This window comes from Delphinus delphis, chromosome 16 (genome assembly GCF_949987515.2).
Source record: "Delphinus delphis chromosome 16, mDelDel1.2, whole genome shotgun sequence".
Lineage (NCBI taxonomy): Eukaryota > Metazoa > Chordata > Mammalia > Artiodactyla > Delphinidae > Delphinus > Delphinus delphis.
Genome location: NC_082698.1, coordinates 30091012 through 30106280, shown reverse-complemented (window position 1 = coordinate 30106280; position 15269 = coordinate 30091012). Strand labels below are relative to the sequence as shown.

The following is a 15269-nucleotide window of genomic DNA, read 5'->3' as shown; positions in this document are numbered from 1 at the left end:
TCTCTTCCCCTGAGGAGCCGCCACTCCTGCCCCAGCCCGTGGGGGCAGTCCTCAGCCTTAGTTCCGCATCTCACCCAGGCTCTGAGTTATAGCGGGAGCCAAGTACTCTAGACCTCACTGCTGTGGCTCATTCAGCTTTGAGGTGCCTGAGCTTCCGAAAGCCTTTGAGAGATGCTTCTTCCCTCAATCTTGACTGAGGTCTGGAGTTGTCTTGGAGCTGGGTAACAAGAATGATGACATTTAGCAGAATTGTTTTCTTCTTCAGAGGCTGCAGGGATTTTTTGGTTAGTTGGTTATGGTTCTAAAAACATTCTTTGTAACCTTATAGTGGAACGTTAATAATGACATTAAAAACGTTTATAATTTTCAGTCATGGGAATATACATGGACAGTAATATAAGTGTGAAATAAACAGAAAGTTGTATATTGGCATGAAAACATTTTAAACCCTCTTTATAACAAGGAATATTTTTAAAATAAATTGTATGATACGAGCCCAACTCTACTGAGAAAAATGGGGGAAAGAAAGCTGGAAGGAAATATGTCTAAGTGTCAGCAGTAGTTACTTCTGAATGGTGGAATTCTTAAGTAAGTTTTCCCCAGTGGCAGCACGGTACAGACAGTGGTCAGAGGGTGGCCTTCTGAGTCCGGAAGCCTGGTATTAAATTGGTACCTGTGTGGCTTTAGACCAATGACGAGCTCTTTGGGTCTTCGTTTCCCCGTCTGCCGGGGCATTTTGAGGCTACAGTGCCAGCCTGTGATCCGGCACAAGCTGGCTCCATAAACCGTGGCAGTTATCTTTTTCAGATTAAAAATTTTTTACATTCTTTACAGATTTTAAAAGTACTGAACACGTCCTACTTTATTATCAAAGAAAGACAGTAAAATTAAGACTTCAACAGCAGCAGCAACAACAACAAAGGCAGTACATGCTGCGTCTGCTAACAGAAGTGGTTTACACCCCCAGGTTGGGTGTGTGCAGTTTCCAGACTCTTCCCTGACTCCAGGAAAGGGCACGGAGACCCGAACGTTCAGGAGCCACTGCAGGGAGGGCCAGGGAGGCAGGGCTGGGAGAGGGTGGACCACAGCTCTGGCTTTCTAGATGCTGAGCTTCTCCCTTCTGTCCTGCCCAGGACGCAACGAGCCCCTGAAGAAGGAGAGGCTGAAGTGGAAGAGCGACTACCCAATGACCGATGGGCAGCTGCGGAGCAAGAGGGATGAATTCTGGGACACAGCGCCCGCCTTCGAGGGCCGCAAGGAGATCTGGGATGCCCTCAAGGCTGCCGCCTATGCAGCCGAGGCCAACGACCACGAGCTGGCTCAGGCCATCCTGGACGGAGCCAGCATCACCTTGCCACATGGTGAGCAGGCAGGGCGGGGGCTTTCCCCACCGGAGTGAGGGGGCCGTCAGGGTGGAGGAGAGCCAGTGGCCAGCCCCATGTCAGGAGCTCCCATCCAGGCTGGTGGGTGGCAGGTGTGGCTAGTCGCTTGTTCATTCAAGCAGCCCTCATGAACATGGTCCAGGAGTGGGACACCAAGAAAAATGAGACACAGTCCCCACTTGCCTAACGAGGGCGTGGAAAGACACCAGCAAACCTCAAGGCGGTGTGATGAGAGCAAGCTAAAGATTGCTCAGGGCCCTTTGAGATCCCAGCACATCTCAGGTAACAACCTTCTGTTGAGTATTATTATTTGCTGGGCACCGAGCTAGAAGCTTCTGCTGCATTATCTCATTTAATTTCATAATGGCCCCGGGACTATGTAAAGCAGAGGGCAACAATGGAAACTCTATAGAGTCAGAGACTGGGTTTTAACCAAGTGTCTCTTTCCTAGCTATGTGACCGTGAGCTTCTTGAATTTAAAGCCTCAGTGACTAAACAATTATAAAGTGGTAATACCAGCCTCATAGGATGGCTGTTAGGATTCAACAAGATACACATAACATCATTTAGTCCAGTCCCAGCACTTAGCTCGTGCTCAAGATACAGTAAATATCAATATATTACTATATGTAACACATTGTACAAGTAAGAAGATTGAGGCCCACTGGGTATAAGTCATGAACAGCAGGGCCTATGCTATTTCATTCATCCTTGTAACCCCAGCACCCAGCACATATGCTCAGGAAGGAGTTGTTGAATGAACAAATGAAAAGTTAAGTAATTTTCTAGGGTTGAATGAGCCAGTACCTGGTGGAGCCAGAATGTCAGCCCAGATCTTCCTGCCTCTACCTTGAGCTCCCACCAGCTGTCCCAGGAAGACCTGCCTGTGGGGTGGGTTTGAGGACTGTGGGATGACCATGACAGGTGTATCAGTCTGCTCAGGCTGCTATAGCAAAATAGTGCAGACTGGGTAGCTTATTAAACAACAGAAATTTAGTTCTGGAGTCTGAGAAGCCCAAGATCAAGGTGGCAGCTGATTTGGTTTTTGGTGAGAGCTCTCTTCCTGGCTTGTAGATGGCCACCTGCTCTCTATGTCCTCATTGTGGGAGAAGAGAGAGAGCTTGAGCTTTCTGGTCTTCTTGTAAGGGCACTAACCCTTACTGGATCAGGGCCCCACCTATATGACCTCATTTAACCTTAATTGCTCCCATATAGGCCCCTATCTCCAAATACAGTGACACTGTGGGGGTGGGGTTAGGGCTTCAATACATGAAATCGGTGGAGGGGACACAAGTTAATCCATATCAGTTGGTCCCCAAGCCGACTCTGACCACCCTGCCTTTCCCACAGGCACCCTCTGTGAATGCTACGATGAGCTGGGCAATCGCTACCAGCTGCCCATCTACTGCCTGTCGCCACCCGTGAACCTGCTTCTGGAGCACACTGAGGAGGAGAACCTGGAGCCCCCCGAGCCCACCCCCAGCGTGCGCCGAGAGTTCCCGCTGAAGGTACGCCTCTCCACGGGCAAGGACGTGAGGCTCAGCGCCAGCCTGCCTGACACGGTGGGGCAGCTCAAGAGGCAGCTGCACACCCAGGAGGGCATCGAGCCATCCTGGCAGCGATGGTTCTTCTCTGGAAAGCTGCTCACAGATCGCACGCGGCTCCAGGAAACCAAGATCCAGAAAGATTTTGTCATCCAGGTCATCATTAACCAGCCCCCGCCGCCCCAGGACTGAGGAGCCCACGGACCCCTGGGCAGAGAGACCAGGGAAGGCCTCTGCAGGGCTGAGAGGCCTCCCGGCTGGAGCACTAGGCACCCCCACCCTGCCGCTGCCTTTGAGAGCCGTTCTTTTCTCCAGGGGAGCCTCCCGTGTATGGCTGCCGGGCGAGCCCTGAAGGGACCCTGCTTCCCAGGGACTCCGTGGGCCACCAGTGCCCAGCACCCAGGAAACAGTGTGCTGCCACACACAGGCCTTGCCAACCTTGTCAGAGAAAAGGCAAACCAGGGCCCTCCACCCTGCCTCTCCCCCGCGGCAGGTTCAAGCCACGAGGGCCAGCCCGGAGGCCCCTGGAGCCCAGATCTGTCATCTGGTGCTGCCGGCTGTGCTCACTCCGGTTTTCTGCTCAGGGTCTGAAGCAGCTGCTGTCTCCCTCCCTTGCCCCTACCCCCTGACTCTGCCCTGGGCCCAGTGCCAGCCCCCCAGAGGGGAGGGGACCACTCGTGAGCCCCGGGGGTGGGGAGCCTGAGGCCGGCCTCTGCCTCTCCCAGCCCCCAGCACAGCTGGCAGAGATGAGGTGGTGGCCGATGGCTGGGCTGTCATGGCAGAGGCCTGCACAGGGCCATCTCTTGGCTGTAACCCCGGCAGTGGGGGGTCTGCAGCCCGCCCACGGCCCCGCAGCAGGTCCCTGTGTGCAGACATGTCTGCATATTTATCAATAAAGCCTTTTGCTCCTTCCTTCTCTCTTGCCTGGCTTTGGCTTTGGGTTCTCCTGTAGCTCTCTGGAGCCCTGGAGCCAGTTCTGGGGCGGGAGCAGGTGGGTGCATGGCCTCCCCAGCTGCTCCGGGTAGAGCAGCTACTGCTCCGTGCTCTCCACCGCAGAGAGTACGGTGGAGTGAGCCGTGAACTGCCAGTATGCGGGCCTGTGTTCTCGTGGGTCCTCCGGAAAAGCCTCTTAACCTCCGAACCCGCGTTGCTTGTCTTTAAAGTGGAGGTGATGCCGCCTGCCCTGCCTCCCCTCTCAGCTGCTGGCAGGATTACACGGGATAACAGGTGTGAACTCGCTTTGAAAGCGAAGGCAGCACCTCAGGAAGGCGGCGTTAGTTACCTGCTGCTCTGCTCCTGCAGCACGAGGGTGCTGGCTTCAGACTCCAGCCCCCTGAGCCAGGCCCTCAGGACTGAGATGTGTGTGGACGTCCTGCAGATGCTGCGTGCACCCTTGGCGACGTGAAAGCAAAATCTCTGGTAGATTTTGATGATGAGCCTGTGTCGGCTTGCCAGCAAGGGAACCAGAGGGAAGAAGGAGCCGGGTCTTGTGCTTCCTTAGGGGAAAATGTGCACGTAAGCAGAGAGGGGGACCTTAGATAAGGTGGTTCAGCTGAGGGCAGGCCACGTGAGTGTCACAGAACCACAGGGCTGTGGTGTCTGTGGTTCACTGGCAGGTTCAACCTGGGTCGTGGTGACCCAGGCCTCACTCCCACAGTTCCAGGTGCGGAACTGAGCAGTACAGGTCTGCTTCTTCTCCAGTTGATAGTATTTTTCTTTCTCAGTGAGCACCGGTCAGGTTGGCCTGACTGGGAAACCGGGGAGGGAAGGATGATCAGTCAGAGCTGGTGTCTTCGTCAGCAGGGCTTGGCGCTGCGTTCCAGCCCTTCCAGTGGCTCCTTGAAGCAAGACCCTGTAAGTCCCACAGAGGCCCCCTGCGACAGACTGATGGGTGAGGTCTGTCAGGGACAAGTGGACTTGCAGCCAAATGCTGCGGTGCTTCACTAGGGGGCGCTGTGGGACCCCAGAGAGGCAAAGGCCTGCGCGAGCTGCGTGCAAAGAGGCAGGCGGCTGCCCTTACCTCCACCCACTGCCTGGCACTCCAGCCCAGATGAGGCAGAGTCTTGCCCCTTCCCAGAGCAGGCAGGGCCTTTTCACGGGACGGCCTGGGGATGCGGGCTTATCTTGGGTCCCCACATTTGGCCTTTAGGCTCCCTCACTGGCACTGGCTGGGCAGGGTTTGCAGGCGTCCAGCAGGTGGCACCGCCATCAGGGCTAAGGGCAGCCAGCGATCCTTTGTGCAGCGCGACTGCCCGGCCCATCTGGGCCTCAGTGCTCAGGACAGAGGCTGGGCAGGCGCCTTCCTGCAGTCCTCGCTCTCACTCCCGGGGCACTGGGCCCTCCGGCTCCAATAGGCCAGAGGTTGGGGGGTGGCAACTGTCCCTGCCGCCTCCTGCTCCTCGGGGCTGCCTGGGGTGAAGGTGACAGGTCGGGAGGCAGCTGGAGAATTGGGCCGGTGAGCTCATGACAGAGGCGCCTAGCAGGGCGGGGGTGGGAGCCCTGGCATATAAAGCCCCTGGGGCCCCGGGGCCTGCAGGGGCGGGTTGCGCACGGTGCCATGGCGGGCTCCGAGGAGGTGCAGAGGGCCACGGCACTCATCGAGGAGCGGCTGGCACAGGAGGAGGAGAATGAGGTAGGGCGGGGTGTGGGGCCCAAGGGGGTGCTGAGGAGACCCAGCTCTGCTGTCAAGGGAAGGAAGAGCCTGGCTGCCGTACCTGGAAGGAAGGAGGACAGGTGTTCCCAGGGGCCCAGCTGGCTCTACTGCAGGGTGCTCCTGAGAGGGGGCTGCTGGCAGTGGGAGATGGAGGCTTCAGCCCCCAAATCTGAGAGACAGTGGAGTGGGCGAGCCAAGCTGGGTTCCTCGAGACCCTGTCCACCCACCTGGGCCTCGAGGAGACAGGCTGAGCTGCACAGAGCAGGATAGCTGGGATGCTGCCTGCAGATTGGGGCCCTGAGATCCCCCCAGCTGCCGGCTGGGAGGCTGGGACAGGAAAAACTCCAGTGTTTGGTCCCTGAGGAAGGATAAAGACGGGGAGCAGAGTGAGAAAGGGATGCTGGCCAAGGAAGCATGGGTTTTCTAGGACCACCAGCCACACCCGGGGAGGCGACTGAGCATGGGGCTCTGGGCAATTGTATTTTCTCTGGAATAAAAAAGTCGGGGAGGAGGGTGCGGGCTGGTCCTACTCTTCATTTTATGGAGATGAATACTTCACCTAGAGTCTACTCTTCCAAGATCCCAGTGCTGGGAGGAATGAGAGGCTCAGGAAGGTCAGCCCCTGCCTCCTCTTTACCAGCTCTGTGTTCATTTTAGCCAACATCTGCCAGGTGCACGGTCAACTAAGAAACAAGGCAGAGTGGAAAAGGGTGAAATAGAGGTGTAACTCAGAAGTGAAGGAGTACAAAGGGTGGGTGAGGCATGCCGACCGTGGGCCCTCGAGGACTTCTCTGTGGACAGGAGGGCATTTGAGCCAGGCCTTCAAGGATGGCCCTTGAAGGATGGAGGTCAGGAGGGGGGAGAGTATTGTAGGTTAAGGAAACAACAGGCGCCTGTCGTTGGGGTGAGCGGAAGCATGATTGTCGGGAGAAAGTCTGGCAGGAGGGGCTGAGGCTGGGAAGGGAGAGAGGGCACAAACCAGACAGTGAGGCCCACATGAAAGATACTCTGTGGGCAGTGGGGAGCCACTGCATGTTGTTGAGTGAGGCACGGTGGTGCCACCTGACCTGTTTGGGGAAGGCAGCTCTGACAGCCCTGAGAAGGACTTGGAGGGGGAAAGACTGGCCCTAACAGGAATGGGAGGGAGGAGATAAATCAGGGTAGATGTAGACTCCATTCAAAAAAGGAAGAGTGACTGAATGGAGGTGAGGAAGAGGGAAGGGTCAGGACTCTGGTGGAAGAAGAGATGAGGGCTAGGGAAGGGAGGGGAGGTTTGGCTGGGAAGGACCTGGACTGAGCCTGCTGAGTCCCCGCCGGCGCATCCCTGGATCTCCAGGAATGCCATTTCTCACTCCCCCAAGGGCATGTGCACCAGGGCCAGGCAGGGGAGTCATGTTGCTGGGCCATTTCTGGAATGCTGCCACTGGACACAGAGACCTTCAGCAAGGGGACACGGAGCAGTCCTCATCCATTCATTCATCCAACAAATATAGCGGCAGGGCTGTCAGGGCCCCAGGCGCCCACAGAGCCAGCCTCACCGCTGGTGCCTCCTACATGCCAGGCACCGTGCTACGCATCGGACAGGCGTTCTCTCATTTCCTCTGTGCAACCATCGATGAAGTAAGGTGGAAGTTTTGTTGGGTTGTGTTTCACCGACAAACACCCAATTCAATAAACATTTCTTGAGCACCTACTGTATGCCAACCTACAGAGACAAATCTGAAGCGAGGGGCTATGGAGTCTGGGTAAGGCGTGGGCAGGCGTTAGAGTCCCCAGTTGTTCCCACCAGGCCCCAGCCCAGCGGCATTCTTAGAGGAGAACCGCTGTTCAGCCTGCACCCACTTCATGGGGTGGGTAGGGAAGGAGGGTCTCGGAGACCAGCCCAGGGGCTGAGGCTCTCTTGCAGGGGCCTTACTGGGCTAGGTCATCACTGAGGACTTGGAGGTGTGCAGAGCTGCTGAGCCCGCCTGCCACCATCCGTGAACTCATTCATTCATTTATTCTCCAAACATTTGCAGAGCACCTACTGTGTGCTAACTCTTGTCATCGGTGCTGGGGATGCCAAGATGATTAAGACCAAGCCCACTCTAGATGCTCCAGGAGCCCAGCCAGGGCTCCACATGCAGTAGTAGCTGAAGCCCTAGGTGATCTTGTCCCTGGGTGAGGATGCAGCGTTTCAGGCGAGGCCGGCACTGGGGAGACCTCAAACCATGTAAGCCTGACATGGAAGGGAGATGCCAGTGGGCAACAGAACATTCGAAATAAAGACCTGGAAAATCAGCCCTCAACTGACACTTGAAGAGTATAACACCGGAGCTCGGTGTCGAACGACAAAGGCAGCTGAGAGCTCTGTAAGGGAGATCATTCCTCCCCAGCTGCCACCTGGACTCGGCACTCTCCAGCCTGGACGAATGTTTCCGGTACATGGGGACTTCAGAGATAGGGGCGCCAGCACTTAACGAAGAGTGTTTTCCTTTAGAAGAGAGGAAGTGGCCATGAGGAAGTAGTCCAGGCAGGTTGGAGCTACAAGTGGGGAGGAGACTTGGACAGAGTCTCCCCCATATTATTAAAATGAGAATAAGGTTAATACTTAGAGTTCACATCAAGCTGAGAGCTGGGGAGCTGCGGGTTCCACCCCTCAGGTTCCCTGAGAGCAACAGTTTCCATGCTCTAGGATTTCACGGATCAGTAAAATCTGAGGGAAAGAAGTTGGTAACTGACAGAGTTGCCAAATTTTTGTATTGTCAAGTAAGCCCACTAAAAAAAAAAAAAAAACTATCATCTCATCTCAAGTATTTCATCAAAGTGAATTTTAAACGCCAAAAAGAAAAAAAACCCCAAAACCTCAGTGCTTGAAAACAGTGAGTATGTTTAATTTCATGAAAACTCATTCCAGTAGCCCTTAATCCTGTTTTGCTGGGGACACAGGGCAGTCAGTACACAGGTGTTTGAACTGGGGTTGGGGCCAGGGAGGCCGGCTCTGACCTGGGGCCTCCTGGACCAGACAGGAGTGAGGCAGATGACGGGCTGGGAGGTCACACAGGAGGAGGTCCTTGGGGTCCTTGAATTTGTTGTGGGCGAGGCTATCTGGCCCCCGAGGCACTGCAGGCAGTCCCGGAACCCGTCCTGTCCTTGGCTCACCAGAAACTCCGAGGAACCACCACCCATCAGAAGCTGCCCATGGAGATGCTGGTGTTGGAGGATGAGAAGCACCACAGGCCTCAGAGTCCATCCTTACAAAAGGTTAAGGTAAGTGCTAGGAGAACCCAGTATCTGCGCGCTCAGGAGACAGACCAGGCAGTTACGGCCTTGCCCCTCCTGGTGCTCCTCCAGCAGCTCAGCACCCCTGGGAGATGTTAGCGATGCAGCATCTCGGCCCCATCTCATACTTGTAAAGGAGAGCAGAATATGCCACCCCCAAATATGCCACTTTGGCATACTGATTTTTTTTTTTTTTTTTTTTTTTTTTTTGCGGTACGCGGGCCTCTCACTGTTGTGGCCTCTCCCGTTGCGGAGCACAGGCTCCGGACGCGCAGGCTCAGCGGCCATGGCTCACGGGCCCAGCCGCTCCGCGGCATGTGGGATCTTCCCAGACGGGGGCACGAACCCGTGTCCCCTGCATCGGCAGGCGGACTCTCAACCACTGTGCCACCAGGGAAGCCCCATACTGATTATTTTTAATTAAAGTTATCTGAGAAAAAGCCAGTGCAAGAAGAACACTCTGACCCTCCTTTGTTCCCCTGAAAGTAGCAAATAAATCTGCCATGGGAAGTTACCCTGCTATATCAGGAAAGTAGAAAGCTTCCTTATCACTAGATCTCAGGAATTCAGGGCTGAGAAGGCTATATAAACAAAACTTGTTTCTTCACTAATTAGTTCCTCCAAAAACAAACTCCTTTGTCTTTTCAATGTGGCACAAATTTATTGTTTCTTTGTCTAAAATGTGTAAAAGCTGCCTGCTTTGGTCACTTCTTTGAGTCTCATATTTTTATGGACTACCATACATCCGAAATTAAATTTGTTTTTCTCCTATTAATCAGTCTTACATCAATTTAATTATTAGGCCAGCTAAAGAACTTAGAAGTGAAGAGGGGGGAAGTTTTCCTCCCCAGGCCTGCTAAGTCAGAATCTGCATGTGTACAAGATCCCAGGGGACTCATTTTGGAAGCAGCAGTGATGGGGCAGCCATACAACAGGGCATGATGCAGGTGTTAGTGGGCTGGGGGAGGCTGTGTGTGCTGACAGGAGACATCTGCACGCTGATAAGAGAAAAGCAGAGTTTCCAGACCACTGCGTGGAGGATGATCCCATAGGATGCATGTCTGAAAGGGCATCAACAGAGCTATGATAGAAGTTCCTCTGGGAGAGAAGGGCTTTCTCTTCAGAGCTTTTATGTTTCTGTATTACTTTTATGGCCAGAGAGAGAGAGAGAGAGAGAGGCAGGGAGGGACGGAGGGAGGGAGAGAGAGAGAATTACATGGAGATATGAGAATTCGTACCCTGTTCTGGAGGCCTGGGCTAAGAACTGCCCTTGAGATTTCCTCATCAACTCCCCACCCTATGTGGAGCCTTGAAGCTGGGCAGCTCCCAAGCAGCCCCCTGAAGCCCCCTGTGCATCTGTGTCTGTCTCATTGGCTTCACCTAGTCCTAGGCGGCAGAGCTAAACCTGGATTCTTTCTCCCTTGAGAGGCTCTCCCTGTCCTCCACCTCCAGCCTAGCTCAGAGGTCCCCAAACCCCACATTCTGTGCCCCAGTGCGGGACTTGATTGGCTATCCCCACGCAGGGTCAAGAGCGCGTGCGTAAAACATCCCTAGACCTGCGGAGGGAGATCATCGACGTGGGTGGGATCCAGAACCTCATCCAGCTGCGGAAAAAACGCAAGCAGAAGAAGCGGGAAGCCCTGGCAGCCTCCCAGGAGCCGCCTCCAGAGCCGGAGGAGATCGTAAGGGTCCTGGGGAGGACACCTGTGTGGGCAGGGGGAGCCAGGGAAGGGGGAATGGCTCAGATCACAGCGGAGCGGCCCCCAGGGACTGCATTCGCTCTCTCCAGACCGGCCCCGTGGACGCGGAGACATTCCTGAAAGCGGCGGTGGAGGGGCAAATGAAGGTCATTGAGAAGTTCCTGGCAGACGGGGGTTCCCCCGACACCTGCGATCAGGTGATGTTCCCATCGGGCCCTGCACCTGTGCCGGCCTCCCTTTCAGAGCTGATGCCCGCACCCCGCCCGCTTGTGCATTCTTTGAGAAGAGGCGTGGGTGTCCTTTGGGAGGGGGCCCCTCAGAAGATGTGGGATGCCCTCTTCCCCACACAGGAGTTTTTCTAAATCCTTAGACCCTTTCCAACTTGAACCACCTCCAGAGTAATAAACACCTGGATTTTTAGGGGAAAAAATGGAATGGAATCAAATACAGAGTCCAAGACCAGGAGATTTGGATTCAAAGCCCACCTGTACCACTCCCTAGTTCTGTGACCTGTGGCTGGGCCCGTCACCTCTCTGTGCCTGTTTCCTTCTTCGTAAAACTGGCTCCTCCCCTCAGAGCATGTTATGGGGATCAAATAGAATATTAGTTCTTCAATACATATTTATCGAATGAAAACACTATTAAAGCACATGCTTGGATATGATATTTTGTGTTGCATTGTATATCATCATACTTTTAACAATTATTTTTATCTTATGGTTAAAATATATATATATATATATATAAAACATGAGACATGCCAAATAAATTTTAAGTGCACAACTCAGTGGCATTAATTACACTTATAATGTTGTGCACCCATCCCCACGATTTTCAAAATATTTCCGTCACCCGTCATACTTCTTTTTGTTTTCCCTGAAACTGCCTCTTTCATACTTTGTAGGATGCTCTCTCGAGATCATATCCTGGGATTGAGCAAATTAACGGTCACCCCCTTCAGCCTGCATTATTGCAGGCTTAGACTATATGTCCTTTCCACTTTTTAGATTCCAGAGTTTTGATCCTCTTGGTCTATCTAAGCATCTCCTGCCTCTGTGTTGTGCTAGGAGCACAAAACCAAAAAGACCAGGGTTGACAGTAGCTGGGAGACTGATGCACAACTGGTTCATTAGAATATGGAAAGATATGCCCTCTGGCCTGAGTGTTTCAAGAGACCAAAGCGAAAGCCGACTGAATTGGACAGGAAGTTCATTCCCTCCTTGAATCAGTAATCGGGGTGCACCTGCCCATCCTGGCCCTGGGCAAGGCACTCAGGGGAAATAGTCAAGTAAGACTCAGCTTGCCTTTGACCGTCTATCACAGTGGAGGGTTGTCTGGACCCCGGGACAGCTATGGCCTAGAGGTTTCAAGAAGTCGATGACACTTGAGCTGCATCTTCATGGAGTTACGAGCATTCATCAAGCACTCACAGGGAGTATGGGCAAAATGGGCATTTGGGCACAGGCAATAGCTTGTGTGTTTAGGGGGCAGTGGGAAGGTCAGAGTCCACAGTGCACAGGAGGCCTCCAAGGCTGGTCCAGATAGAGCATGAAGGAGCCGGCGGAACATGGAAGATATGGGGACCCGGCACAGGGGTCAGAATCCGGCTGGGATAAGGCCTGGGCTCAACTTGGGTGGGCGATGGGCTCAGGCCTGGGGCCAGAGTTTAGGCCCTGACAGTTTCTCTGGGGACAGTTCCACCGGACAGCACTGCACCGAGCTTCCCTGGAGGGCCACATGGAGATCCTGGAGAAGCTTCTAGAGAGTGGGGTCACTGTGGACTTCCAGGATCGGGTGAGCAAGAGGCCAGGTATTGGGTGAGGGGCAGGAGGTGGTCCAGCACTCATAGACTCCCTATCCCTGCAAACCTCCAACCTGGGACATAAACAAGCTGCCTCGGGGGCCAGGCTCCACCTCTAGTATGTTGTATGACCTTGCGGGGCGGGGGGGGGGGGGGGCATCTCCTCCCTGAGCCTCCTCTGTAAATCTGGCTTGGACGAGATGGAGCCCGAGGGTTCTTCGGCTCCACTGCATCCATTGCTCAGTCATTGGAGTGGCCCTATCCTTCCCTGGATACCTGCCTGCCCTCTTGGCTGGGGTCCTTTCCCCCAGGGCACTTTCTTCCCTGAAGCTCTGCAATTAGGCTCCACCCTTCCTTTCTAGCTGGACTGCACGGCCATGCATTGGGCCTGCCGTGGGGGCCACTTGGAGGTGGTGAAGCTTCTGCAAAGTCGGGGAGCAGACACCAACGTGAGGGATAAGGTGAGGCCATAATGCTCACAGATGTTGAGGTAGCAGGGCGGAGGGGTGGTGGGGAGAGAAGCAGAGGGTAGAAAAGCAGAAAGCAGGAGGGTAGTGAGCTAGTCTGGTTTCTGGAGTGGCTGCAGAGCCCAGGGATGGGTCCTTGCCATCAACTGCAGCCCCTTGGAGACTACCATCTGGGAATGGGAGCAAGAGCAGAGGAGAGGGGAGGAGAAGAGATCCACTAGCTTGGCGGCTTTGGGACCACCCAGAGATGCAGGATTTGTTCACCCCTGCCATCGTTCATCATCCTTCTATCTGTCTATCTATCCGTCCATCCATTCATTTATTCATCTGTTCACTTATTTATTCATCCACCATTTTTAATTCACACAATCCTTTGTATATAACCTTGAACAAGTGACAGCCTCTGAGCCTGTTGCTCATCTATAAAATGTCTTGCAGAGTTCTTGTATAGATTGGATGGGAAAATTTATGTAAATTAATTATTTATTCAACATAAGGCTAATGTTTTGTAAGATTTTGCTGTGCTCATCACATAGTCATTTCTCAGTAAATGGCATCTACTATAATTATTTTAAAAGGGCAGAGGAGTGAGCAGTAGCTCACATCCGGGTGAGAGGGGAAACATAGAAGGCTTCCCCGAGGAGGTGGCATGTAATGCCTTAGAGCTGATCATCAGATAGGGTGATGGGAAATTACAGCGTTCCCTACCCCTCCTTGGGAGAAGGATTAGGCTAGAGTTAAGACGGCCGCCTCCCAGAGGCATCACAGTCCAGGTCCCTTCAGCCAGCATCTCCTGATTCCTCCCCACCCAGCTGCTGAGCACCCCCCTGCATGTGGCAGTCCGGACGGGGCACGTGGAGATCGTGGAACACTTTCTATCCCTGGGCCTGGACATCAATGCCAAAGACAGAGTGAGTGTCTGGGTTCCTTCACGCCCAGCCCCACCATAGGGGGCTCCATATGCCCCCTGAGGGCTCCCACATGCCCCCGTGGGCCATGCTGAGTGTCTCACTGGTTCTAGGAAGGGGACAGCGCCCTGCATGACGCCGTGAGGCTCAATCGCTACAAAATCATCAAACTGCTGCTCCTGCACGGGGCTGACATGATGAGCAAGAACCTGGTAAATCCACTCCTTTCCTGATTCAGTAAACAGTGTGCGCTGCCCTCCCGGGCCCTGTGCTGGGCACTCGGAAGAAAGACAGAACTGAGCAGGACTCGGCTGGCCTGCCCTTGGGACAGTGTCACAGTGGAGGGTTTCTCTGGGCCCCAGGAGATTGGGGGCCCACCCGGCTTCCCAACTCTCTCTATGCTTCTCTACATCCAGAAAATCTAAGTGGAGAAAACAGCCAGGAGGGACAGGAGGAGGATTTCCCAAAGGCCCCCAAGTAGACTGCAGGCGGTCCTAATGTCCAGCCTCAGGGAGGCCAAAATCGTGGAGGGACAGAGCCGGAAGGAGGCTAAGCACTCAGTCAGCACGATTGTTCCTAGCACCCTGTGTTGGCTCCTGTGGTCCTCCAGTTCCTTTAGGAACCTGTGTCCCCCCGTCCAAGCTCTTCTTTGGGGCCCAGAGCAATCACAAAAGAGAGGAGAATTGGGTAAGGGGGGACCTTGACTCAAGAAAGGCTGGGGGGTGCAATATAGGGGTAGGGGATTAAGAGGTACAAACTGTTATGTATGATATAAGCTACAAGGATATCTTGTACAACACAGAATATAGCTAATATTTTATAATAACTATAAGTGTAGTATAACCTTTAAAAATTATGAATCACTGTATTGTGCACCTGTAACTTATATAATATTGTACATCAACTATACTTCAATTTTTTAAAAAAAGCTAGCTATATGAAAGAAGAAAGAGAGGCTGAGGAGATAATGGGAAAGTTAGGAAGACAAGGGGAAGGTGTAAATGAGGGCTTCTCAACCGCACACGTGTTGGGCGGGAGAACTCTTTGTCGTGGGGGGGCTGTCCGTGCATTACCGGATGTTTGGGCAGCATCCCTGGCCTCTACTCAAGATGCCATAGCATCCCCTCCTCCAGTGTCATAACCAAAAATGTCTCCAGACGTTGCCAGTTGCTCCCAGTTGGGAGCCACTGGCGTAGATGAGGGTACCTCTTCGTCCAGACTTCTGAACGGTGACTAGATATCCTCTTGTCTCCCCCAGGAAGGAAAGACCCCCACGGACCTGGTGCAGCTGTGGCAGGCTGACACCCGGCACGCTCTGGAGCACCCGGAGCCGGGGTCAGAGCAGAACGGGCTGGAGGGGTCTGCTGAGGGTGGGCGGGAGACCCCGCAGCCTGTGCCAGCCCAGTAAACGACTGTCCCAGCCCAGCCAGGCACCTGGCCTGTCCCCTGCGTACAGCCGGAGGGTCATAAGAATGGCCCCCAGAGCTGAGGACCGCATCATACCTCTGTACGCCCCGGGAGCCCCCACAAGCTACCGCAATTAAAACAAAAAG

At 54.0% G+C, this 15269-nt stretch overlaps 2 protein-coding genes across 3 annotated transcripts in view; both read left to right on the top strand.

The window, feature by feature from the left end:
* Positions 1-3838, top strand: part of UBTD1 (ubiquitin domain containing 1) — a 52159-nt gene extending 48321 nt beyond the window's left edge. For both annotated transcript variants that reach the window (XM_060034353.1, XM_060034352.1), the window contains 2 exons: positions 1134-1361; positions 2733-3838. In XM_060034353.1, the coding sequence (XP_059890336.1) occupies positions 1187-1361; positions 2733-3118 (561 nt within the window). In that variant the 5' untranslated portion in view covers positions 1134-1186 and the 3' untranslated portion in view covers positions 3119-3838. The remainder of the gene's footprint in view (positions 1-1133; positions 1362-2732) is intronic.
* Positions 3839-5362: 1524 nt separating this feature from the next.
* ANKRD2 (ankyrin repeat domain 2) lies at positions 5363-15124 on the top strand. The gene is given in 10 exon segments (XM_060033617.1): positions 5363-5467; positions 5469-5558; positions 8724-8828; positions 10364-10522; positions 10630-10737; positions 12236-12334; positions 12704-12802; positions 13621-13719; positions 13830-13928; positions 14975-15124. Coding segments are annotated over 10 exon segments (1086 nt in total). The 5' UTR covers positions 5363-5389.
* Positions 15125-15269: the final 145 nt, after the last annotated feature.